Below are 25,333 nucleotides of genomic sequence, written 5' to 3' on the forward strand. Positions count from 1 at the left end.
TAGGGCGAAATCGAAAACATTACACAGCTCAAAAACTAGTCAATTAACGTTGCCAAAATGCAATGCATATGGTAACAGTGTCAAGCACACTCTCAAACTCAGCGTTTAATTTTCAGTGATTTTATTATTTCATCCTGATTGTTACACACATCAACAACAGCCAACAACTATAATTCATTTACACTGAGCACCTGTACAATACATGCGGTAAAGGGGGAGGAGGGCAGAAGCAAACGTAGAACGTGACAGGGATGAAGAGACTGACCAAAAAACAGCGACGGTACTTGTGAATGTAGTTCACGTAGCTAGTACATTTTCGACCAGCTTCCAAAAATGTTAAGGATGAGGTAATGAAACCATGTATCTCAGTTTGTCATTTGCCTCCAATTCTGCCTCTACCCCCAACCAAATCAAACCGCCCCATGTCCGCCCTTGTCCAGTCCTGAGACCGCTCTCTACCTATCCCCCAAACTCTGCATCTGTAGACTGAGGGACGTGAAACTGGCCAGCAAGTCTGCCACCTCATCCACCTGAAAGAGAGAATGGTATGGCAGATACCTGTTAAGAAGCAGCTTATCTCTTAGAAGCATTAGTGTCACACCTAAATCAAGACAATTTATTACTGAACGCTTCATATTACTTAGCTCGTCCTAAACCACCAACCTTCTAACACTGTGTACCTTACCTTAAACGTACGGTTCCCAATTTTTTCAACTCAAAGCCCCCTAAAATAACCACCCTGTGTCCAAGGACTCCCTACCCCAATATTTGAAATCTTTATCAATCACTCACTACAGCTTAAAATGCGGTGGAAATTTAACAGCACATGGGATCATTTCTATAATTGCAATGTAAGTATATCTGATGTATTCAATGACCATTTACTGCAATTTTAATGCTGAATAATAACAATTACCAAGGATGCCTAATCCACACAAATGTATTCTATTTGATAGCCAAGAAAGGTCATTCATGAAATATAGAAATCTATACAAAATATTCTTCATAGGAAAATATTTTAATGTCTATATCTTATCTGTGGAAGTATGCATGGTATACATTTGGGTTATTAAGTTACTTGTTTTTTATTTTTAACAAAATTAAAGGTCCTGGAAACTGAAATCTGTGAATTCTTTGCTGATGTATTTGCTTGCTTTCCCCCTTGGCTAAACGTCAGGATTTCAGTAGGTGGGATTAACTGGGGTTCTACCTGAAATATGTAAGTGATGCTCTTGCCACTTTTGTGCAGGCAAGCTAACTTGGAAATGCCTAAACATTGTGCCTTCTCTGGATGCATAAAACCAATATGCTTTTTTCTTTTACAAAAAAAGAGGCCCATGGGCACTGCAATATTGCAATCACCCCAACAGTTAATATTTGTAGTGCCCACTTTTGTGAGGGAGACTTCCATCCTACCAACTATCTACAAAAACAATGTGGCTTTTCTAAAAAGCTAGCGCTGGTGCATGTAGTGCCTTCCCTCTCTTCACCTCCTTCCCAACAGCCGCTGCAGAACAGACACGTGATGGATCAGTAAGTAGGCCTATCGTTAGCTGCCGATAATTAAATATCTTTCAAGCTGAGATATATCAAATCAAATCCTTTCTTTAATCGGGTGTAATGTCCGGAGTTTGAGACTGCTATCAAGTCAAATGTTAAGAGTACAATAGCTCAGTGTTACATTATTACACACTGAATGATCTGCACATTTAACTATATTATGGTAAAACCAAGCTCATGTTGCTTACTTTCGTGTTGCCTGGCAGTCTAATGTTACTGCACGGGACATCCTACTCTAACCGAGCAATGAGGAACAGTTTACATATAACGTGATTACAGATATGAACAATAATGAGCGCAGGATACATGCCCACTCTATCCTTATCTGCTGAACAGGTCACAAAAATAGTGTTTATTAAAATTCAATAGGTATAATAGTGTTAAAAACTTGAAAGAAATATTAAGAAGATAAGCAATTGTCACTTCTGGGGAATATAACCATAATTTGGGGTTGGCTTGTTTTCTGTTTGACCTGTGAGTAACATTACCTCTAGATATCCAGCTAGCTATGTTAGGTAGGGTACTCATGGTGAGTGGGCGGGGTTGAAGATGGACGAGGAGACTTGTTTAACTGTAAATACAGGACCACAGCAAGGCAAGAAAAATCCTCCATAGTGTGCCTTTAAAACAAATCGCTGTTCAGACATCAAGTGTTTTTTCTCAGTCCAGTTCAAAGAATATCACTTTGCCTATTGTTTTAATTGCAATACAAAAAGAAAAAAATTCACATGAATGCTTTTAGAACCTTTGGGCTTAGTTCTGTCCCCATCCACATTGGATGTTGACATTGAAGGTGTGTCCAGGTGAGGGTGTTACCTGTGCCTTGGTGCGGGTGTGCTGCAGCTGGGCAGAGATGTGCTCCAGCCTTTCTCTTTCCTCACTCTGGCCAACAACATTCAGGTACTCCCTCAACATCTGAATAATCTGTGGGTGAGATAACATGGTGTAGCGGTCAGAGAGCTGGACGTAATGGGAGAATGTGCTGTGGGTTATCGTGGTCAGGACACTGGACTCTGAATAAGATAGTGTTCTGCCATAGTGGTCAGAGCACTGGAGTCTTTAATGCTGTGGTGTAGTACTTGGAGAGTTGGACCTTCAAATGGGAGAGTGATTCTTTGAGTAATTGCCAGCTTGTGTGGATATAGACAGGTGTCCATTACCTGTGTGACCTCCCCTCTTAAAGTCTCTATGCTGTGCGAGTCTCCCTCCTGCAATATGTTGAGTTTGGAGCGCGCCAGGTGCAGAGGGGTCCTCCCAGCACGGTCCAGGGCATCTACACGTGCGCCTGAAACAAAAATGCAATGGTTCAATTTCCTGTGTGTTAAGTACAAAATAAGTACAGCATACTGGAGTGTGGGAAATGAGAATAAAAAAGAAGCTTCATTTATACAGCACAGTTGCACTTCACATTAGGAGTAATTTTCAAAATGGACACAGAGGCTTCTGAATATATATATATATAAGATAATACCTTAGTTTCCTGATACAGAAACTCATAGCACAGCACCATATTCCAGTCAGTATTAGAAGGCCAGGCCTCTTGGCATGGCAGAATATCCTGTTACAATGCTCTTCATAGCAATGTCAATGCCAACAATATGTAAAAACATCTATCTACAATTTATACTCGGTTCTCACCTCCTCTCAGAAGGGTAGTGATGACAGGCACATGGTTGGTACAGGCCGCTGCAGAGACAGAAAAACAACCAAAGCATGAAATAATTATTGATCACAAAATGCTAACCCAAACATTTCCCTCTCAACAACTCTTACCTGAGACTAATAGTGCAAGGACACTTTGTACAGTTGTCAGAATAACACATAAGTAACACAAACACAGCATCTAAAATGACAACTGTACAAACTAAAATATAATTGCTTGCTTAAAATAACTCAGTCTAATACAGTGCCTACATTTTTCTATATGATGCGATCCATACAACGGTTTGGAATGTTCATAAAGTTTCTGAATTTCACTGCAATGCTTCAAATAAGTATACTGTGGAAGCTGTTATCTCTACATTTAAAAAAAACTTGGCATAGAACATTGTTTCCACCCTACACATCTTTATCTTTTTTTGTTACCTAAGTGAAGAGGAGTGTTGCCCAAGCCGTCTCTCTGGTTAGGATCTGCACCGTGGCTCAGCAGCAGTTGCACTACAAAGCCACACGGGGGAGACAAAGACCTCTTATGAGCAGGAATGGGAAAGCATTAAAGCAGGGGTCTGCAACCTGGTCCTGGATAGCTACAAGCTCTGATGGTTTTCATTATTACTCTGCACTTAAATAATCGAATCGAACAATTGATTACACAGTTACCTCACTTCATCTGGTTACTTGGGTTTGAAATGCGTGCTGATTTTAAAGTGAAAACAAAAACCAGCAGAGTTCTGGCTCTTAAGGACCAGGGGTGCAGACCCCTGCATTAAACAGTAGGCTACAAAACGTTTTTTGCAGCAAAGCTGCATTATGCCAGTATTAATAGGTGTTTTGGATGAGTGCCAAAGTTACCATTGGCTGTTTGTTTTCATGACATCTAAGCTGGTGGTCAATTATGTTTTCATCTTCTCACTTGGAAATGCAAAGAAGCAACATCACTGTGTGGGACATGGAGAAGGCAAGGTTGTCCACAAAAAAGCAAGCAAACGCAGAAGTGAAATTGCAACGAATAGGAGGATGCATGCAGTTAACAGATGAATATCTTTCCCCATTGGTGGACATAAGGTCATATCAGAAACCTTTGGCAAACATTCAACAATGCAGCAGAAACACAGGTGATCAGTTTAGACAATGAAAATGTCTCGCAGCAATTCAGGTCTTCTGCCAGATTGGGATAGGTGTAAAATATATAATTAATCTCCTTTTTACAACCTTATTTTCATATGTGAGTATAATCTATAGAATGTCAAGAGGATAAGAGTCTCACGCAGGAAAGCCTGAAGTCCATTATTTCCCAAACTGGGGTAGTTTCCAGGTTGTACTCAAAATAAAGACTACCTTTTATTTCCCCTTTGCCTGAAACTAGTTCCAATTAGCTAAATGCCCACAGTTATTGTCAATATCAGTGCAATAACAGCAAGAACTGCTGGAATGAGGTAGGTAGGAAAATTGATAGCTCAGGTTTGTAGTATCAAGAAAGTTTAGAAGCTTAAAAATGTGTGTGGATACCATTTTGGGAATCATTGGTCAATAAAAAAACGAGGATATTGGCTGTATCTACCAATCACATAGGCTTCAGCAATATCATCAAAAGCGTAATAAATTTGTTGCTTTTTGGAAACCCAGGTATTTGTCTGGGTACTAATGAGCTTTTGCGGTCGGCGTATCCGTCTGTCACTCACCAATACTCTCGTTGCCGTTGCAGGAGGAGAAGTGGAGAGCCGTTCTTCCCTTATCGTCTGCAGCGCAGGGGTCGATGTCATCCTGAAGCAGGCGGCGCACTAGGAATGTCACAGAATTAAATGTAGTTCCTACGAATACACAAGCTGTAGTTACAGTTTATTTATTTAGCGAATGCAAAGTCCTCGAGCCAAGCAGTTGCCTCCTGATCTGCTGTATGGAGGGTGACTAATCCTCTTTTTAGTCTTTGGAGAGGGCAAGCTTCAATGATGTGTTCCATTGTTTGTTCCTCTCCACATGCACACAGTGGGCTTGGGCTGCTGCCCCACCTGTGAAGGCTGGCCAAGCAGGGGCCGTGGCTGGTCCTGAATCTGTTGAGGGTTGACCACTGTCTCCTTGGGAGGTTGGTGCCAGGGACCTGTTGAGTGGGGTCTGACACCAGACGTTTGTTTGGGGCATCCTTGGACTCCCAATCCTTCTCCCAATCAGACTGGGCGGTAAAGTCGGCTGGTGGGGTTTTCTTCCAAATTGGTCGTCTGGATGGGAGACGGGCAGTAGGTGGATTGAAGATGTCTGCGTGGATTGGTAGATGGGGGTATTCTTTGAACTTTTGGAGCATTGTTTGAGTAAGTGTGACTCGTCGGATATGTGGGGGGGTTATGTTGGATAGGACAGGGAGCCAGGGGAGTGGTGTTGAGCGAATAGTCCCGATTATGATTCGCATGGTTGTGTTAAGCTGGGCGTCCACATGGTGTGTATGGGACGACCTCGACCAGACAGGGGCACAGTATTCTGCTGCAGAGTATGCAAGGGCCAGTGCTGAGGTACGCAGTGTGGGGGCTGCTGCCCCCCATTTTGAGCCTGATAGCTTACAAAGCAGGTTGTTTCTGGACTTCACCTTTACCGCCGTTCCTTTCAGATGTTCCTTAAAGGACAGGGTCCTTTCAAGGGTCACTCCCAGATAGGTTGGTTTGGGGGCGTGCTTCAGCTTAAGTCCACTCAATTGGATGTTAGTTTTTTTGGCAGCTTTTGCATTTTGGAGGTGGAATACACTGGAGACTGTTTTTGCTGGGCTTTGTTTTAGGCGCCAGGTTTTGCCGTATTGGTCCAGTTTTGAGAGGTCTTCAGTGAGGACCTGCTACATTTACAGTTACAGTAGTTACAGTCACTCACTCCCACGCACACTATCATACATCTGTTGTTTGACAGAAACGGACACGCAGAAACACACACTTTCATTTCGTAACGTTACATCCGTTCAAACCAAACCTTTCTGTCCCAAATACACATAGCTACGTACACTAGGGTAATTTTACGCACCATATCATTTTATAGACGTAAACCACATAATAGACACTACCTGTATCGATGTCATTCCCGTTCGCTGCCTCTCTGAGTCTCTTCACCGCTGCAGAGGAAAGCAGACAATACATTCTAGGAGTTAGAATAGAATATCCTTACAATGACGGTATCGCCAATAGATATAGTTATTAGAAACAGATTTACAATTAGAATTACACAGCTCTCTACATGCCGTGATTAGTTCGCAAAACTGTTGCTAGTGCCGCTTGTGGTGTTCAGCATACACTACCAACGTCAAGACCGTTCTGTCAGGTAGTCTGACCAGATGTTAGCTTGCCAATACACTCGTCAGAGCAAAACTGTTGCAGAAATAATATTTAGACTAATGCAGTTTCAGGACGCTAACGTTTCCAGTGGCGGTCACAAAATATAGCTAGCTACACATTTCACATCGTGAAATCTAGTTATTTTATTTAGGACACACGTTATAGTTATTCACAGTATATATACATTCATTTTAATATCTGGTAACTTACCATACAGATCTTTCCCGATGGGCCCAGTACTGCGCCGCGCTCTGCCGTGCCGCCATGATCGGCTCCCCGTCATCTTTCCAGGCTTGCTTGCACCTCCGGCCACAGTGCTTGCTCTGCTCGGTTCCCACAATAGGTGCAGGTACCGAAGCTCTTGCTCAGCGGTCTGTCCAGTTCGGCCGAGCCTCGCTGCCCCTTCCCCAAACCCACTAAACCCAAATCCAACGGCATCTCCATCCCTTCGTTGTTCGTCCCTCTCTCTGTTGCTGTCTCTCTCTGTCAGTCGCGGTGGTCCAGCTTCGACAGTGTATTCGCCTTCGGAGCTTGAGTGCTCATCGTCTGAAGCAGTAGCAACGATAGGACTCCACCCGTCCATTTTCACAGTAACATACGTAGATTCTCTATATTAACGCTTTTGTTCAAATTATGTTTGTGGTCGCTAGTTAGTTAATTCTCGTGAACAGTTTTATTAATATCCCTTTCCTTCACTTGGATTACAGACTCGAACACACAGCGTCCAAAATGCTGTTACCAGCGTTCGAAACATCCGCCATTTTGGTTCAAATATTGACACTTAAGTGAGTAACTTCCCGTCTCGTGAGCCAAAATGGTGCCCATTTCACACTTTCTGTTTACATTGGCCTGAGAAGCCATTTCCTATGTTATACACATCGCATTTACTTGTCCGTACACTTGAATTGAACGTTGAACTAGCCAATCAATAGTGATAAACAGATTAACGCTTTAAGGTGCACGATCAAAAATATGATCTTAAAAATGTTCTTAACTGCACATTCTAATGCTGATGTAACAATCACTGTTGTTAATTGAAAGCAGTGGGGTTCTCAAACACTGGCCTAGAATTTCAAAAAACCTACTCTACAATGGGTTAAAAGAACATGTCAGTTAGCATAACATATAGTCAAAGTTGCATGAAGTGCATCTATCTAAACGCCTACCGTTTTTAATTCCATTGACTCAGAAATGTGCAAAGTTCAGTTTGTATACTCAAAATAACCCTGTTTCTTTTCATTGTTATCACCTGCCTACCATAATTAGTTTATCATTAAAGTGTCTGGATGTTTGATAACGGAATTACGAAAATTTGATAAGAAATATAATATTAATACCCCAAATGCTCTTAACATTATATTAATTTGTGGGGGAGGATAGGGTCAGCCGGTTTTTCCATTTTGCCTTAAGTCTGCGACCAATTTATACCTAACCCCAAGAGAGGTAACTCATTTGCTTTAATCCACAGATCAAGTCTAGAGTAACAAGAAAAACCAGCATGACCTTGACTCGGGGCCAGGGTTAAGAACTGGGCCCTGTTTTACAAAGCAGGATTACAGAGTTAGCTGAACAACTACACAGAGTAAAACCCAGAACCCTCCCAAATCTGGAACATAAAAAGTAAAAAAGCTGCTCTGGGTTTTACTCGACGCAGCTGCCCAGCTAACTCCGTAATCCTGCTTTGTGAAATACCACCCAGAGCACGCATTCTGGTTGTCCAGCAATTTTATTCTATTTTTTACATTTTAAAAAAATGAAACTGCAGTCTGAAGCCATCCACAACTAGCTATTAAAATCATTTGTTTATTGCATAAATAGTCAAATACAAAATGACAATTGTACCACAAAAAATATATATAAAAAAAACACTGCATAATTTATGTTGCATATACATATACTACATATATACACAAACATTTTCACTTTTCTTTGTTAACCAAACCACCCCCCCCCCCCCCCCAAAAAAAAGAGACACGCAAGACAGGGTGAAGATTGGCTGGTTGGTTTCAGAATGAACAGGGAAGAAAATTAGACATACTTTTCCGAGCGCAATATCTTACCTCTTAGTACCATTAGTAACCAGTGAGTGAACATAAGGCAGAAGTGTCAGATTCCAGTCCTGGAGGGTCACAATGTCTGCTGGTTTCTAGTGCATTTCAGCACCAATAATTCATTTAAGTCACTGATAGTTTAAATGGTTCATACCTTGTTTCCAAGGCCTAAAGTGCCAGCTTATTTATTGAAAACTGCAAAAATCCGGACGCCATGTCCCTCCAGAATTAGAGTTAGATACCCCATATGGGCCAAGAGAAAGAGAAGGTCAATAACGGCAAGTCAATTGTAGAACTACCTTCCTCACACCTACTCACAGAACTAAAGTTACTACAGTTCAGTGAATCTACCGCCTCAAAAATGTGGGATGAGATATGCCCGTTTTCTTACTGGGCTAAACTTTTGCACAGGTCCACTGATATTTCTGTTGTGTAAAGTGCGATGCAGGCAGAAAATGGGCCAAGGCATGAAGACAACATACACGTCAGTTAATCCCCACTGAATTTTCGCTGTGACAGTCTTTCAACTAGGAGTCATGAGTTTTGTAATCAGAGGTCCACGTTACTTCCTGAAGCCATTAAAAGCTCGGGGGCGACTCGTGATCAGGGAGGGGCGTGTTCTCTGGAGCAGTCCAAGAGTTATGATTGGTGGCCATGAGCCCCGCGTCCCGTGCATGCTGCCACAGCTGACTGTTGCCTATGAGCCCTTGTTTCTTCAGGTATGCTTGGTAACAGAAGGTGGGTGGCCTTCGATTTGTTAGGGAGAAACGGAAACAGGATTCTGTGTGTGTGTGTGTGTGGGGGGGGGGGGGGGGGGGGGGGAGAACACAACGGATTAAGTATTCAGAGGAGTTCCATCATATGTAGTATCAGGTATAGAATCTTCAGAAAACTGTTTGAGTGCAGACATTATTTCCTTAAAACAAACCAATGATAATATGAATACACCTGCAGTGACAAAAACAATGAATGTATTGCTATCCTTTGTAAGGGGTATGAAGTACATATCCTCCGGTTGTATATAGTACCACTCCAAACCACAGTGATTTGTGATCATCAGGCATGAATGAACGCATAATCCCTAAAGTGGAAATTAAATGTATCCACCTGCAGTGAGGTATCAGCAGTACCTGCATAGAAGGCTCTGAGGTCCGTCTGGAGGCAGTGCTCTAGAAAGCGACGTAGCGGTTGGATGTGGGATATGGGTGCGTCCCACTTGGTCAAGAAGTCCTCGATTATGTGGTGTACGGCTTTGGGGCGGGGTAGGGGCCACCCAGCAGGCCGCTGTCTCATATCACGCTCTGAGAAGAGGGTTATTAAAAAAATATTTCAGGAATGAAAACAGCATAACCATGTATTATTAATGCTACTCACACTTCTCCTTAGTACAGTGCTTACATGGGACAATGACCTAGAATCAATAATCATTCAAAAGGCAAAATTAAAGACTGTTGATTGAATCCAGGCCAAACTGTTTACCACAGCTTATGCTATATTTCAACTTTGTTACTGCAGCTTAACAAAGTATGCTTACATGTTCTATTGTGACTGTGTCTTTTTGCATTGTGGCTAGCCAAATTACAAGCTCAAATACAGGCTGCAGGCTTCACCAGGTCTCTCTTGAAAAGGAGGTTCTCAGTCTCAAGAGATCTCCTGGTTAAATCAAGATTAGATTAAAATAATGCCGTATATCGTCATTCACTCTATATAAATACATGTAACCATGGCTCACCTGTGGGCAGCTTACTGTAGAAGTACAGGACCGGGTGGAGGAATCTGGACCTCCAGCCCTGGGTCCACTCTGTCTGGGAACGCCCGGCGCCCAGTGTGTCGGTGTTGTTCAGCCCATACTCCATGACCAAAACCAGCAGGCCCGACTTGGTGACCTGGTGGCCTGACAGGGTTGGGAGCTTGGGCAGAGCTTGGAGGGGGAACTCCTCCAGGTACTCACAGTGAGAGCTGTGGGAGGGAGGCATGGGAGAGAAGAATTTTAAATAAAATAAAATCTATATATATGTCTAGCAATAGCAATGCTATTTATTGAATTCATGTTGGCATATGATTTTTTGGCAAGTAGTAATAGTTTGAAATCACATACACTGAGTTTTCAAGTACTCGTATGAAATAACGATATGTAGCCTTGTCTGTTTGCATTGTTAAGTTTGGAGTATACATGTGATTCTTCTGAATGAAATGTTCTGAAAACCCCACCCAGCATATTATGAATGCACAGTAAACAGAAGCTTTTCAGAAGATTCCCAAGGTGAGTATTTTGAATATAAGTGGATGTTCAGCTGTACTGTCTATTTTGAGCTATTTTAAACTTAAGTCCACCTAAAATAAGATTGAGGACTCCCACCTCAATATAATGGTTTCAATTTGGCACTTCTATCCAACACCCACAACAGGCTGCAGTACAGTGGCTATTTGACACCAGTACATGGTAGCAGTATGTTGCTGCCTGGAAGGTGAACTAATTGTTAGGAAAAACAAATTCTAAAATTCTATACGTTTGGCAGCTACGTAAAGAATGTGTAGTAAATGGGCTTTAACATCCAAAATACCAGTACGATCCTTTAAATGGGAGGAAGTCACCCAATCAAAGTGAGAAAGACCAAACATATTATGAAGGCAAGACAATCTATACTGAAGATGGCCACTTAGAATGTGGAAATGCTGAGAACAAGGCGCAGTGCCTTTTTACCCTCGCAGTAACACAATATCCCCCAGCACTCGGAACATTTGGTATGGTCCAGAGGCTTCATTGACCCTCCTCAGCAGCCAGGAAATGAGCTGATTGTTCGGGAGCGATGTCAATGGCCAAGCATTACCATGGTAGCGCTGCTCCAGCACTCGATGCACAGCACGTACTGGGGAAATCAAAAACCAGAAAGGGGAAGTGAATCTGCCAGTGAATCTGACTTCTGGAAAAGTCAATTCTAGAGTCGAATGTCAAGAGTCATCACCTGTGTAGCGGAATCCATGAATGAAACCCCCAGCAGATGAGCGGTAGTCCCGGGAATGTGCTGCGGTCCCCAGCACAAACAGGCCTGGGGTGCCCTTCCCTTCGTACCATGCTGTCACCCTCGGCAACCGTCCCCTGGCTTCAGCACTGGGCGATGGTCTGGCAGAGCTGCAGATCAGTCAGAATGCAGTACAGTATAAACCAACGAGCAGAACCATAATTACAAAAGCGGGTGGACAATACGTTCCGCTGAGAAGTAATGTGAAATTAAACCCCAGGAAAGTATTTGGTTGTACGTGTGAAGAACTCAGACCAATAAAGATTACTGTGGTGGTGATGTTCGGGGGGGAGGATTCCAATTTAGAACATGAGGGCAGATTCATTAAGATAAAACATCCAGTTATAATTATACAAGTTTTAATGATCAAAGGTTTTTCCGGCATAGAGAAATCTTTGGCATTCACCAAAGCAAAATTTGCAAGCGCCAAAATAGCAAAGCAAAATAGTTCAATGTGAATGAAGTGGGAGGACAAGTGGCCACAAGCACTAACCCAATGATGGGGATCAACCAAAGACCCATTTCATGACAATGAAAAACCCTGTGATCATAATCATTTAATTCCCAGAAAACATTTATATAACACAGTATATTGTGAATTATAAAACAATATATCAGATACGTCCAGCTCTTACCTGTCGAAGATGGAGAAGTTGAATCGGAACCCGAGGCAGCGGATGACGCGGTCATATGGCAGCCGGAAAGGAAAGTTATCATGGTAACTGGATATGGAGACTGGATCTGAAGTCTTGTTGCCCATGGGCCTATCCAGGAGCTCAGCCAAGGTGAAGTACAGCTGGCCACGCCCCCCCTTGCCTGTGTCCCGCCCCTTTCCTGCCCTGCCTTTGCGCTTCCTGTCTGCACCTCCATCTTTGACGATGGCGATTTCTTCAAGACCTCCGTCCGCAAGGCCGTCCAAAGACTTCAGCTGGTAAGTGTCCAATAACTCATTGTTTACTGCCCTGAAACAGAAAAGGTCACACTATTTTTTAAAGACCCTGTACGAACAAATTCTAGATTTTCTAAACAGTTGAATTATAAAGAACCAAAAGCAACTGTGAGCCACAAGCGGCATTAGATTTGCTACCGCCGGGCCTATCCATGAACTAGAACACTCCCTTAACAGGGTGAGCCACCCAGCAACCCCTATCTTTAATCTTAATGAACACTTTAAAATTAAGAATTTAATGCAAATACAAAAAAATGCTCACTTTTTTCCTTATTCCTTAATATGGAATGCCTAATAGCTGCTGTAAGCCTGTCCCATCTGTGCAACAACCCGTCTGTTTGAGAGGGTGGAGATTATCAAGCAGGTTCTCCTAAGACATGTGCAGCAAACTGCCACTCATTTTCACACTGCGGTCCACCAGCTGAGCAGCACAGCCATTTGCACCAGAGGACTGCACATCCTGCACATTGGCACAGGCAGACCATGGCCTCCCGATTGGCCAGAGTAGCTGCTCCTACACAACGAAGCAGGGAACAACTGTCCGGACAAACTGTAGGCAATCATGTGTCGCCTGCGGTGCTGGACACTCACACATTTAGAATTATACCCCATATCATGGGACACATAGTGCTTTAGCTAGAACACACTGCCACATACCACATAGAGCTCCAGTGCTTCCTTCGCATTATTAGATGTGTTGTTTCTTTTAACATACATGTTTTGGAAATATAACACCTTGAGTTTGTCTTGACAGTGGAGCAAAATTTGAATGGAAAATTTAATGTGAAAATTAAACAGCATTGTTAATGTTGATCTATATTTTATGATGCAAATGGTTTTGGCATCACAATGCCACTGTGTAGTCATGGATGTCAATAAAGCATATTTGAATCTGAATTTAAATTTGTTCCCATGCCTGAGGTCTCCCACGTAGTGTGTCTGCCAGGCCAGCCGGACCGGGTTCGGGCTGTAGAGGTGCACCGAGCTGGCATGGCCCAGGATGTTCTGAGCCGTTTCAAAAGCAGAGTTCCCCTTGCCCAGAATCAGAACCGCCTGGTTCCGGTACTGCTCTGGATCCACAGGCACCGACTCGTAACCTTCCACCAGCTCAGACCCGACAAACTGGACCTGCTGGGGTACCCAGAGACCGGTGGAAACCAAAAGGACTCTGAGAATGAGAAACACAAAAAAGAAGCACAAGGTTTACACTACGTGGCTCACTCAGTGAAGGCACACACACCACATGGGTCAATAGTAACAAATCAAATGTATCCAAATTTCACAAGAATCAAGAGTAGGTGGTAGTCTTCATTTTTGTCAGTTATTTATAGAAGTTACAGATTATTAGTATTAATATTCAGATGTGCTGCTGTACACTTAGGCAACATTTACCAATTTATTTCCTGCTAACTGTAAAAACTGGATTTAAGAAAGTCAGGACATGGAAAGATAAGACTAAAACAGTATTTCTTGAAGTGATAATGACAGAAACAGAGTAGAATAACTGGAGACTAAATCACTGGGGGAAAGAGTTTAAGATATTGAAGGTTAAAGGGCAGACCGGTATTGACTTGAGGAGAACAAAGGAAGTGAGTTACACACCTGCAGCTGTACTCCGTTCTCTGCTGGTCAATCAGTGTATAGCTCCTCCCCCCAGGGGTCCTCAGGTTTGAGGCGCTTACCCTCCCAATGTCCACTCCATACCGCACCTTCAGCCCCAGCTCCCTGGAGTACAGGGAGAGATAGCGTGGGAGGGCGTCTGCCTCAGGGTACATCTGTGTGCTGATTCGCTGGAGCAGCAGGTCCGGCCTGTCGCTCAGCAAGGAGTTCCAATCGTGTCGTAGGTTGAACTCCCGGTTCCGCCTTCCCGTATAGATCTTGTTGATGCTGATAAGCTTTCTGTGTCGAGGGTAACTGGTAAAGGAATGGCAAGAACATTGTTTTATGCAGCAAGACACACAAATTCACTCACATAAACCTTGAATTGGCACAGACCAGGGAGATGCAAGAGAAAAAGTCTGATGACAAATATGGGACAGGTGGCTTGGTCACCACCTTTTAAAAGAGCTGAAAGAAACACTATAATAATAGCAAAAAGATACTCCAGTAATGGAATAAGACTAAACTATCAGTTAACGTTGAGCCAGCTATTCCAGGTTTTTAATAGAAGCTGGTTAATGCACTGAGCATATGCTATGCTAACCAGTAAGTATGCAAGACCTGGAGTGCCAGTTTGAAACCTCTATGAAGTGGGAGTGTTTTTCCATCTCCACACTCACATGTTGAAAAAGCTCCCTGGTCCTGAATTCCTCTCCAGGATAATGTAATCCCGCTGGCTCTTGGACAGGAAGTATCCCATCTGTAACCCTGCTGGTCCTGCCCCCAACACACAGTAGTCATGGTGATGGGTGCTGTTGGTACTGTGGTTATTGCCGGGGAGACAGTGGATCCAGGCAACCAGGAGGGAAAGGATAGGGAGGGGCGACGAAGGCATGGACACCAACTGAAAAATAAAGTCTGCGATGAATACAGCGGAACTCAAGTTGGACAGTAGACTGACATCCCCACACAGTGCATATACACAGCATCAAGTGAGATGCTATGCATAACGTCATCAGTAACATTTAGGCTACTGGCTGTACAGTGTTGTGACTGAGAAGCACGCACAGGGAAAAACCTTACCACAGAATTACCGAGCCAAACAAGACAATCTCCAACAATTAAAACTCCGGTATCCCCAAGTAATGTAACCTCGCAATCTACAAATTCGATACATGGGAGGGACTTTTTTGTTACATTTATTTCCATGCACGACAACATAAAGGCAAAAGATCATCGACATCTATAGAGAAGCATAACCATAACATTGTTGGCCTAGCTATGTTTTTATCCTCGCCCTTGAGGTCCTACAGTTCCCACCCTTGCAGCTGGAATCTAGGAACAACGTTCAGACCATAGCCTACCTATGGCAATTAATCTGGAAAAAAGCGACCACAGGGCTAGTAATATCCTATTTAAGATGGAACAGCTTACCTGACAGCGCAGGGTATCCTTCGTCCCGCTAACACATCAAACAGACTGGTTTAGCGTTGTTCTTTCAAACGTAACTGGCTTTATATAGATTAATTCATGTTTCATAACCAGTCAATGCCTAAATTACACTCGCTCGGAGCGTATAGTAACAGTAGTGGGTAGGAGGAGCCAGGCGGTGAAGCACAGGAAGTAACTGAAAAGGCCTCTACTGCGCATGCGGAGGGCAAAAGAGTTCTGACCATTGAAATAATTTAAAAAACCAAACTACTCAGACAACTAAATAAAACATTCACCGATCATATGCTACAATGGGACACAGAAAATAACTTAAGATGCTATTATTTTTAGTGGCTTGATGATATCCGTTCATTTAAGCGTGCATGCAGAAAGATTAAGCGTTCGTGGAAATCCCGTTCGTGGAAGTTCATCACCAGCATTTAAAAGGATCAGATGTTAAATTTTAATGCCATGTTAAGGATATTAAGGATCGGGCCGCTTATTTTCTCAGTAAATGCAATCCGAAAGTATTGTTTGACCTCATTACTCGTATTGCGTCCCCTGCAGTACCCGTTTTTTCCATTTCTGATTGTATTATTGATTGTATTTCTCATATTTTGTGGACAAAGTCAGAAATATAAGGGATAAAATATTCCCTACTTTTACACCCCTAATCAGCTGCCCATCTCAGCCAGTAGTTTTGGACTCTTTCCCCCTTCTCATTACTTTACAAGACCTCACTGATTTGGTGCTTCTAATGATGTCCCTTAGACATCTTACCAATCTCTCTGTTAAATGGGGTCTATTGGAACTTGTTTGTCCCTTAGGACCAAGGGTTGCTAGTAACCCCCAGATCTAGATTAAAAACAAAGAGATCTGGACTTTTCCCAAACTGTGGAATATGTTGCAAGTGTTTCCTAAATAATTTTTTTACTGTGCTCAAGAGCAGTCAAAAACTAAAACTAAGGTAATTAGTCGGAACAAAAACCAGCACACAAACCAACCCTCGAGGACAAGAGCTGTGAACCCGTGGGTCTTTAGAGTCTTCATAGTTATCTTGCAGCCTCTACAGCCTAAATAAAACGTAAGCAATTTCTATGACTATCTGGCCTACCTTGAGATGAGAGTCTTTAACGTTGAGCTTGAGTTCACCTGTGTATTACTAACAAGACCAGGCCAAAACCTAGTATATGGCTGGACCGGCCGACCAATAGTGTAACTTCACCACTCAGTCACAGACATTCGCGTTTGTAAGACTGGCCCAGCTGTTGCGGTCCAGCCAAAAAAAAAAAAAACTAATATAAAAAGCGTTGCACGTGTTTATAATTGTTTTGGAAAGCAATTTAGTTTAATTTATAAGTTACAGAAAATATGTGTGAATCTCATTTTATTCGTGGAATGTTCCTGTTATTTATTTATTTTTAAGACAATAGTACCACCATACTACTCTCCACGAACTTGTTTCAAGCAATGGGGCCGCATAATCTTGCTGTTTTTGCCACTTTCTGGAGGCAATTTGTGATATTTCCTATAAAAAATAAAAACAATGGTAGGATTTTCTGATTGGGCGAATTAGCCCAACAAAATATGCTTCCTATTGTTTTTGCGGTGTCACTATTAATAATATTTGCTATAAAATATCAATGGTAGTTTCAAGTTGGTAGCATTTTCTGATAAGGTAATTTAGACTGTCTACTAACTAAAGTTTTATGTCGGTAGCTTTTTCTGACGTTAAAAGAAAAAGTTGTTATAGTGCTGTGGTCATGCAAGAGAGTTGGAAAAGGAATATCTTTGGCTACTAGTCTCATGGAAACCCAACCAGATATATTTGCGATTGGTGTAGAATGAATTAGCCTAAAGAAAATAATGTAATTAGTTAAGAAGCATAAGGTAAGGGTTACCTACTTTATCATCTAATAAGTAGAACTAAAAATCTACTTGCGGTAGTAGGTAGAAAAGATAGATAATTATGACTATAATTATCTGGCGCTACCAGGACATTTCGACAAGGAGAAATCAACAGAGCACCTGCTCCCTTGTAGCCGTGACTGTATTCACGATACCTCACTACGCACATCCCCTCTTGCCTATTGTTTAACTTAGTCACGAGAAGTCTCGTTTCCGCTGAGTCCAGTTTTGAACTTTTTTCCCAGTTGAAAGTTCTGTCTGTTTGTGCACTGTTTATGCGGAGTCATGGTTCCTGCTTTCTCTCAGTCGCCTGCCTCGCCTCTAGTGCTGAGTCATGGAAACAGCCGTGTCCGAAACAGCTTACTTGCCTATTGTTAAACGGGAGAATGTAAGGGCATGTAAGAGTCTAAACCATAAGGTAAATATTGGCCAAGGCATATTTCTCATTAACCAATATGCTGTGTTCAAAACAAAGGTTTGTATAAAACGTGCATTTGACTGTAGTTGTTATACACATAGTTATAGTATTAGCTTAATTGTAAGATATTTTTTTCTTCATATCAATAAACCATTCATAATGCATTCCTAATACATGTTTCCTAAACACCTGAAGGCACCATTTCATTATGCCGATAACTGTATTACAGTTGGGATTTCTTAAAATGGCACACCTATTTGCTTAATTGAAATATTCAGGAAAGAAGGCTGGAGTGACTATTTCTTAATGATAAGTAATAAAGCCTCCTGTTTTGCAGGCCATGGTTCAGCACACCCCACCACAGAGGTTAGTTGTTAAAACAAACAGAAAATCACTGCCACTCACATTCTTGCATGTATGACTTTTCCAAGGATTCAAAGTTCTCCTAATTTTGCTGAGTAACAGTTGTACCTCCCAGTCCCTCCTCCATTAGAAAAAAAAATCAGCGCAGTCATGTTTTGGAACCCCCCCACTTTTTTTATCAAGTGGAAGTCAACATTCTCACTTCCCGTTTTCTCTCAGCTGAATAGCACAGTGACGGGCCAGAAAGGGAGGGGAGAGGAGAGAGGTATAAAAAGGAGATGTCTGAGGACTGAACGACAAAGGACGGCAGTTAAAAAACGTATTCACAGAGGAGTGGAGACAAAACGCTAAGTTTAAGCTGAGCAAATCACTGCAGAAAAAAACATCAAGAGAGAAGCAGGGGACAGGAAGACTTCAGAGGCCACAAGCAACATACACCACAGGTGAGTAATGCACACACATTATGAATAATGCTATGTTGGCTTAATTGTAAGATTATTTTCATGAAAAGGATATAGTGCACTGGATAGCCAACTCAGTGTGGGAAATGGCCACCTGTACAGCGCCAAATAAAATTAGTTTCAGAAATAAAATAAAAAATAAAACTTTTTCAAATAAAAGTTTCAGGACTTACACAGTGAAAAGAAAAAAAGTGGGGCAGGCAAAGCAGCAAATATTTTAGTCACATGCTTTTATAGTCAAATATGTAGACTGTCAAATTGTACACTGTCAATTTAAAAGTATGACAATTCTTTCTGTAATAGCTGTCTATTGGGTGTCAAATGCATCACACTGCAGTCTTTATTGCTTGCATGACCCATTCTCCTTCTCTTGTAGAGATGGAAGCAGACATGAAGAAGGTAACAGAGAAAGTGAAGGGCACAGACAGGTAATGTCTATCTCTCCCAGATATGACCTCCGACACTCATTCACCATACAGAGCCTTACATTAGAGTGCACCTACCTGCCAAGTCTATACAAGCCTTTTTTGGTCTGATCTCATTACCAAGTTAACTTTAAGACTCTCCCCCTCTCCATTAAATGTTTGGTTTCATTTTGAGTTTTGATGGTACATATTTGACATACTCACAGTTTTGTCAAAGCAGAAGTAACAACAGAAAACATGATTGCACAGCCAGTATTAAAGGTACTGACTGTTTTCTCTGACTGCATTTGGTATGTCTGAATAAATATCTAAGGATATATCTAATGCCAAAATTAAAAATAAATAAATAAATGCAAGAAAAATGTAAAAATAAATGAATGTACACATAAATACTGTTATTTCTTTGTTGGTCTCTGTACAATGTATAATATCCCTACACATTGCTAACATAATGTTTTTGTGACACACTGCATTAAACTCACAGTGCGCGTGTGCTTCAGTCAGCTGCTGTGACTGTGCTGTGCTCACACATCTCTGTCTCCCTCTCCAGTGACCTGTCAGAGCAGATTAAAGCTGTGACTAAGGACAGTCACGTCAGAGCCGAGAACACAGAACTCATGCTGAGCTACCAGAGAGGACATATAACTCTCCCACAGTACAAGGTAATCCATAGCGCACTATCAATTGTAGGAAAACATGGGAGCCAAGTGCAGGTAACCCTGCTGAAATGTCTCACCTTGTAGTAGGCCAATGTGTGATAACCTTGTCTATCCTCTAATCCAGTTAAAGTGTTGACAGTCTCCTACAGTTGTTGGTTTTTGTTGATCTGTACTTGGGGAACAGACCGACTAGTTCCTTTATTATATTAAACAGCCTATGATAAAATGAAGATGTTACTGTATGTATTTTCTACATACAAAAGTACAGAGGAATAAATTGAACTGTTCTTAAAAAATCCACACCAATAACTGTACAGCATGCAGGAATACATGACTAAACTGCACCAATGTCCTGCAACTGCTTTCTCATGGATAACCGGTTCAGTTCATAACTTACCATGCAAATACAATGTAAATGTGAGCTTGTACCATAGTTAAATATGAAAAAACACATTTACTTCTAAAGTTACCGCTGAAAAAAAAAGGTTGGCTGTGAGTCAGTCCTCCACTCAGGGCATGAAGTGCCTCTTTGTGAGAGGGAATCATTATCAGTCATTAGAGTTCATGTTCCTCTCTGTGTTCATGGACATGTGTATTGAGTGATGTTCATTAACCTCTCTTTTTCTCTGCCCCTCTCTCTAAAGCTCCTGCTGTGCTCACTGTATGAGATCTATAGAGCCCTGGAGGAGGAACTGGACAGAAATTCTGCCAACCCAGGCGTAGCGCCAATTTACTTCCCCCAGGAACTTGCCCGAAAGGAGGCACTAGAGAACGACCTTGAGTTCCTCCTTGGACAAGGCTGGAAGGAGAAGATCACAGTCCCTGTAGCTACACACAAATATGTACAGAGACTGAGACAGGTACTAAGAGAGTTACTGTAACAGCATGGGCAATCCTGGATAGGATTTATTTTAATTATATACATCGCTATACATATAAATTATATGCATGTAAATTATTTACATGTCTGTATGTGTTGTTATAGTCACCCTCCTGTGTTTCTCCCTTACAGATTGGGAAAGAAAACCCCACGTTGTTGGTGGCCCATGCCTACACCCGTTACCTGGGTGACCTGTCAGGTGGGCAGGTCCTGGGGCGTATTACCCAGAAGTCTTTGGGGCTGAGCAGCGGGGAGGGTCTGTCCTTCTTCTCGTTCCCTGGAGTGACCAGTCCCAACCGCTTCAAGCAGCTGTACAGGAGCAGGATGAACAGTGTGGAGCTGACGGAGGAAGAGAGAGAGGGAGTGCTGGAGGAGGCTGTCCGAGCATTCGAGTTTAACATCCAGGTGAGAGAGACAGACGGGAGAGAGGGAGGGACACAAAAGGGGAGAGTTGTTTGGTTGTATTATTGAGTGCAGTGGTAGTAATCCACGGTTTCTCGCTTGTGTTGTGCAGGTTTTTGATGACCTGCAGAAAATGCTGACAGTCACAGAGGCCGACGCCAACTGGCAACACCGACAGGCGCAACACTCCAGTAAAGATGGTAAGACACACTGATCCACTGCTCAAATACAGTGGCAGGGCTCAAAGTAGACTAGTGGACTTCTTGTGAAAGCATGTCACACAGGAGAGGACAGCAAAGTTACATAGAACTGTGCAGACCTCAGTTAAGTGCACAATGACACATTAAAGTGAATGAACATTTAAACAGGACATAAACCTAGGAGCTTCACATTCCATATCGGTTAACTGGATAATCACGTAGTCTCATTTATCACACGGTGCCACTGGTCCTGTTGAAATGCTGCTAAATGTACTTAATGTTACATGAAAGCCAATTTACAGTTGTGTTAAAGGAATAAGTGCGCGAACACCCTGTGCAATTATCAGAATTTTGCAGCATGTACAGATGCACAGATCAGATGCAGGTTTTCCCACGTCACCCAGCTCTTGAGCTCTCAATCACTGTTTTATTGTTGTATGTTACTATGATCAATTAACCTGGTGTTGCACTATTGTCTGGTCACAGGTGTTGAGACTGTCAAGAACAGACTGACGGAAAAAGTACAGATAAGTAGCAGGTGATGCATGTTCTCTACTCTCACTAGACAAAATACTGTGTGCGCCCAGTACGGCCTCTGTTGGAACTGTTAACCTACCCTGGCATACAACCATTACTACCTCACTTCCTGTCCTCCTTTTACACCTACTCACAGTGCAAATATTTGCTGTTAGTTATTTTACTTCAGTCAATATGACTATATGTTATTAACACACCTTATTCTCTCCCTCCAGTGACCTATCAGAACAGATTAAAGCTGTGACTAAGGACAGTCACGTCAGAGCTGAGAACACAGAACTTATGCTGAGCTACCAAAGGGGACATATAACTCTCCCACAGTACAAGGTAATCCATAACCCTCTATCAATAACTGCACAACATGCACAAAGCTATTCTTGAGAATACGTGACTGAATCACACCCATGTCCTAGAACAGGGCTGCACAACCCTTTTCCTAGAGATCTACCATCCAGTAGCTTTTCACTCCAGCTCTAACAAAGCACACCTCATTCAACAGATGAGATCTCCTTGAACTGCTAATTAGTATTATCAGGTGTGTGAAATTAGGGTTAAAATGACAACCTACAGGACAGTAGATCTCCAGGAACAGGGTTGGGCACCCCTCTCCTAAAATAACATTTTCATTTGAAAAAAGTGGTTCAGTATATCAACGTATTGTACCAAACACATTTAATCTCCAGTATAGCTCATTTTATTTTGAATTCATATTTATTTCTATTCAGAGTTTTAATTAGGTACTCATTGATATCAAAGTCTGGTTGTCGGGGTGTGACCAGTGCAGTCATTCAGATTGCATTCATTGTCTCCATTCTCTCCGTCTCTCCATGAGATTAACCGAGATTAACAGGGTTAAACGGTCCATATAAATGTGTATAATTGCAGTCCATTTACCATTAAACAATCAGAGATAATATTTTTCTATTAGGTGTATGGTGATTTTGACTATGTGATGTTCATTACTTTCTTTTTCTCTTTCTAGTTCCTGTTGTGTTCACTCTATGAGATCTACAGAGCTCTGGAGGAGGAGCTGGACAGAAACTCCTCCCACCCAGGTGTTGCACCAATTTACTTCCCCCAGGAACTGGCACGACAAGAGGCACTGGAGAAGGACCTCGAGTTCCTGCTTGGAAAGAACTGGCAGGAGCGGATAGCAGTCCCTGCTGCTACACACAGATACACAGAGAGACTGAGACAGGTACTGAGCCTTACAGAACAAGTTGCCAGAACACCTTATACTATAGTTTTTTTTGTTCACTATACATTAGCAAAGGGCGGCATAGTGGTGCAGTGGGTAGCACTATTGCCTCACAGCAAGGGTTCGAATCCAGCCTGGGCCTTTCTGTGTGGAGTTTGTATGATCTCCCTGTGCCCCGTGGGTTTCCTCCCACAGCCCCGACAGGTAAGCTAATTGGAAACTGTAAATTGGCCATAGGTATGAGTGTGTGAGTGAATGGTGTGTGTGCCCTGCGATAGATTGGCGGCCTGTCCTGGATGCATTACTGCCCAGGATAAGTGGGTATAGATAATGGATTGACACATTAGCAAGTTGTAACAGCTGCTGAATCTCTGTGACAACTGCTGAATCTCTGTGGTTTCCCAGAGATGAAACACCAAATCAGCATGCTCAACCAACTCATATCTTCTTGTTGTGGAAACAGCCATTTCATTTGTTAAACAGCTCTCACGGTTTTGAACTTATTATTTTTGTATCTGGGCTTTGTTAAATTTCACACTCCTGTGTTTCTTGTTCATAGATTGGCAAAGAAAACCCCATCTTGCTGGTGGCTCATGCCTACACCCGTTACCTGGGTGACCTGTCAGGTGGGCAGGTCTTGGGACGCATTACCCAGAAGTCCTTGGGGCTGAGCAGCGGCGAGGGTCTGTCCTTCTTCTCGTTCCCTGGAGTGAGCAGTCCCAACCGCTTCAAGCAGCTGTACAGGAGCAGGATGAACAGTGTGGAGCTGACAGAGGAGGAGAGAGAGGGAGTGCTGGAGGAGGCTGTCCGAGCATTCGAGTTTAACATCCAGGTGAGAGAGACAGACGGGAGGGAGGACAGCCTCATCTCTGATGGTGTAATTTGTGTATTCACTGAACTCTATGGTATTTGTATGGGATAATACCACACAATTATAGGCCTCTTTTTTGATTAATGCTACTGATTCTGCTGATTTGATCATTTGTGAATCAGGATCTTATCATGGGCTCAGGGAATATGCCAAGGCATCCACACGGCAAAGATCAATTAGTCTGTTTTTCTGCACGGCCACCAACACCCTGCCAGCTTTAATTTTGCATCACAGAATACCATTTAAAGAGGGTAAAAGAGAGGAAGAAAGCTGCTATGCTGTGTACTGGAATTTCTAGGCCCATGAGTTGATGTAGATATTCTTAAGCACACTAGCATCAGTGATCTTGTGTTCAGTTGTGTAGTTGAGTCTGAATTAATCTTTTTGTGGGGTAGGTTTTTGATGACCTGCAGAAAATGCTTACAGTCACAGAAGAGACTGACGTCAGACACAGGCGCACGACGGGCAACGGTAAGGCCACGACCCGCACTGTAATGTGACAAATAGCATAATCAACCCAAAATTTGTGCACAAATTTATGAATGATTCATGAACATGCCAAGATTTCTGACACTGTAGCACAAAAACATTATCAAGCTTGTAACTGGCTATAGCACCACAGGAGTAATGTGGTTGGAAACCCCCATTTTGGAAAAGATAACGAGGCAGATAAAGGAAATATTGGAGAGGGTATTAAAAATCTGGGTATTAGAAATCCATTCTTCAAAGGTCCTTTAACACAGTAACTTAAGACGGTTTTAAACTTTGATCAGCAACAGTTGTGTAGGGCTGCTTGAAACACAATGTCATGGCAACAAACCATAAAAAAATTATTTCCCCTTTCTTTTTCCAGGAGACCCATCAACTATGGCTTTTCAACTACCCACTTCATTGGTTTCCTCCTTATCTGTAACACGATTTGTCCTAGGAGTCTGCATCGTCTTGGCAGTCGCTGTGGGAATATACTTGCGATGACAATACAACTATCAGAACCATTCTGAACCTTCACTCACTGTACCGTGGACAGTATTAACTGTACTATTATGACAAGTGGCAACGCACAGGCTTTGACTGACTGAGATTCATTAACATTATAATTGTGCATACTGTAGCTCAAATTTATTTCCAAAGTATGTGAAGACTACCGCAGTAATTTACTGTTCTAATACTACTATTTCAGTTTAATAGGATTTGAAGTTACTGTAATCAAGTGCTCTGCACTGGGTCTATTGTAATAATGTTTATAATGTTGCAATACTTGAATGAAGTAAGCAAAATCGAGATTTCAAATACTGTCAAATTTCAACTGCTAGTTACCATGTAATCACTTTCTTGTATATGTACAAAAATTTTACACATCCAAATAAAACAAGGCAAATGAATTCTGTACATGGCGTCTGCAGATTATGTGCTGTCACAGTACAGATTACC

General features: G+C 42.3%; 3 protein-coding genes across 5 annotated transcripts; 1 reads left to right on the plus strand and 2 right to left on the minus strand.

The window, feature by feature from the left end:
• Positions 1-104: 104 nt before the first annotated feature.
• Positions 105-7,321, minus strand: ankrd54 (ankyrin repeat domain 54). Its single transcript, XM_035398281.1, has 8 exons — positions 6,738-7,321; positions 6,260-6,307; positions 4,902-5,000; positions 3,646-3,717; positions 3,199-3,246; positions 2,721-2,845; positions 2,377-2,484; positions 105-530 (listed from the first exon to the last, which is right to left on the minus strand). Exons 1-8 carry the CDS (start codon positions 7,108-7,110, stop codon positions 456-458), a joined length of 948 nt encoding a protein of 315 aa, XP_035254172.1. The 5' UTR covers positions 7,111-7,321; the 3' UTR covers positions 105-455.
• Positions 7,322-8,307: 986 nt separating this feature from the next.
• Positions 8,308-16,801, minus strand: foxred2 (FAD-dependent oxidoreductase domain containing 2). 3 transcript variants are annotated; one of them, XM_035398029.1, is made up of 10 exons: positions 16,695-16,801; positions 14,830-15,053; positions 14,153-14,464; positions 13,467-13,718; positions 12,237-12,563; positions 11,545-11,711; positions 11,283-11,448; positions 10,311-10,537; positions 9,709-9,879; positions 8,308-9,359 (listed from the first exon to the last, which is right to left on the minus strand). In XM_035398029.1, exons 2-10 carry the CDS (start codon positions 15,042-15,044, stop codon positions 9,157-9,159), a joined length of 2,040 nt encoding a protein of 679 aa, XP_035253920.1. In that variant the 5' UTR covers positions 15,045-15,053; positions 16,695-16,801; the 3' UTR covers positions 8,308-9,156. The 3 variants fall into 3 exon arrangements, with proteins under 3 accessions (XP_035253920.1, XP_035253921.1, XP_035253919.1); XM_035398030.1 differs by lacking the exon at positions 16,695-16,801 and adding an exon at positions 16,585-16,607; XM_035398028.1 differs by lacking the exon at positions 16,695-16,801 and adding an exon at positions 15,584-15,778.
• Positions 16,802-18,515: 1,714 nt separating this feature from the next.
• Positions 18,516-25,291, plus strand: hmox1a (heme oxygenase 1a). The gene is made up of 12 exons (XM_035398031.1): positions 18,516-18,712; positions 19,107-19,158; positions 19,706-19,817; positions 20,459-20,674; positions 20,827-21,099; positions 21,209-21,296; positions 21,783-21,834; positions 22,049-22,160; positions 22,816-23,031; positions 23,591-23,863; positions 24,298-24,373; positions 24,756-25,291. Exons 2-12 carry the CDS (start codon positions 19,109-19,111, stop codon positions 24,875-24,877), a joined length of 1,590 nt encoding a protein of 529 aa, XP_035253922.1. The 5' UTR covers positions 18,516-18,712; positions 19,107-19,108; the 3' UTR covers positions 24,878-25,291.
• The last annotated feature ends 42 nt before the right edge of the window (positions 25,292-25,333 follow it).

The sequence above is a fragment of the Anguilla anguilla genome, chromosome 17, assembly GCF_013347855.1.
Source record: "Anguilla anguilla isolate fAngAng1 chromosome 17, fAngAng1.pri, whole genome shotgun sequence".
Classification (NCBI taxonomy): domain Eukaryota; kingdom Metazoa; phylum Chordata; class Actinopteri; order Anguilliformes; family Anguillidae; genus Anguilla; species Anguilla anguilla.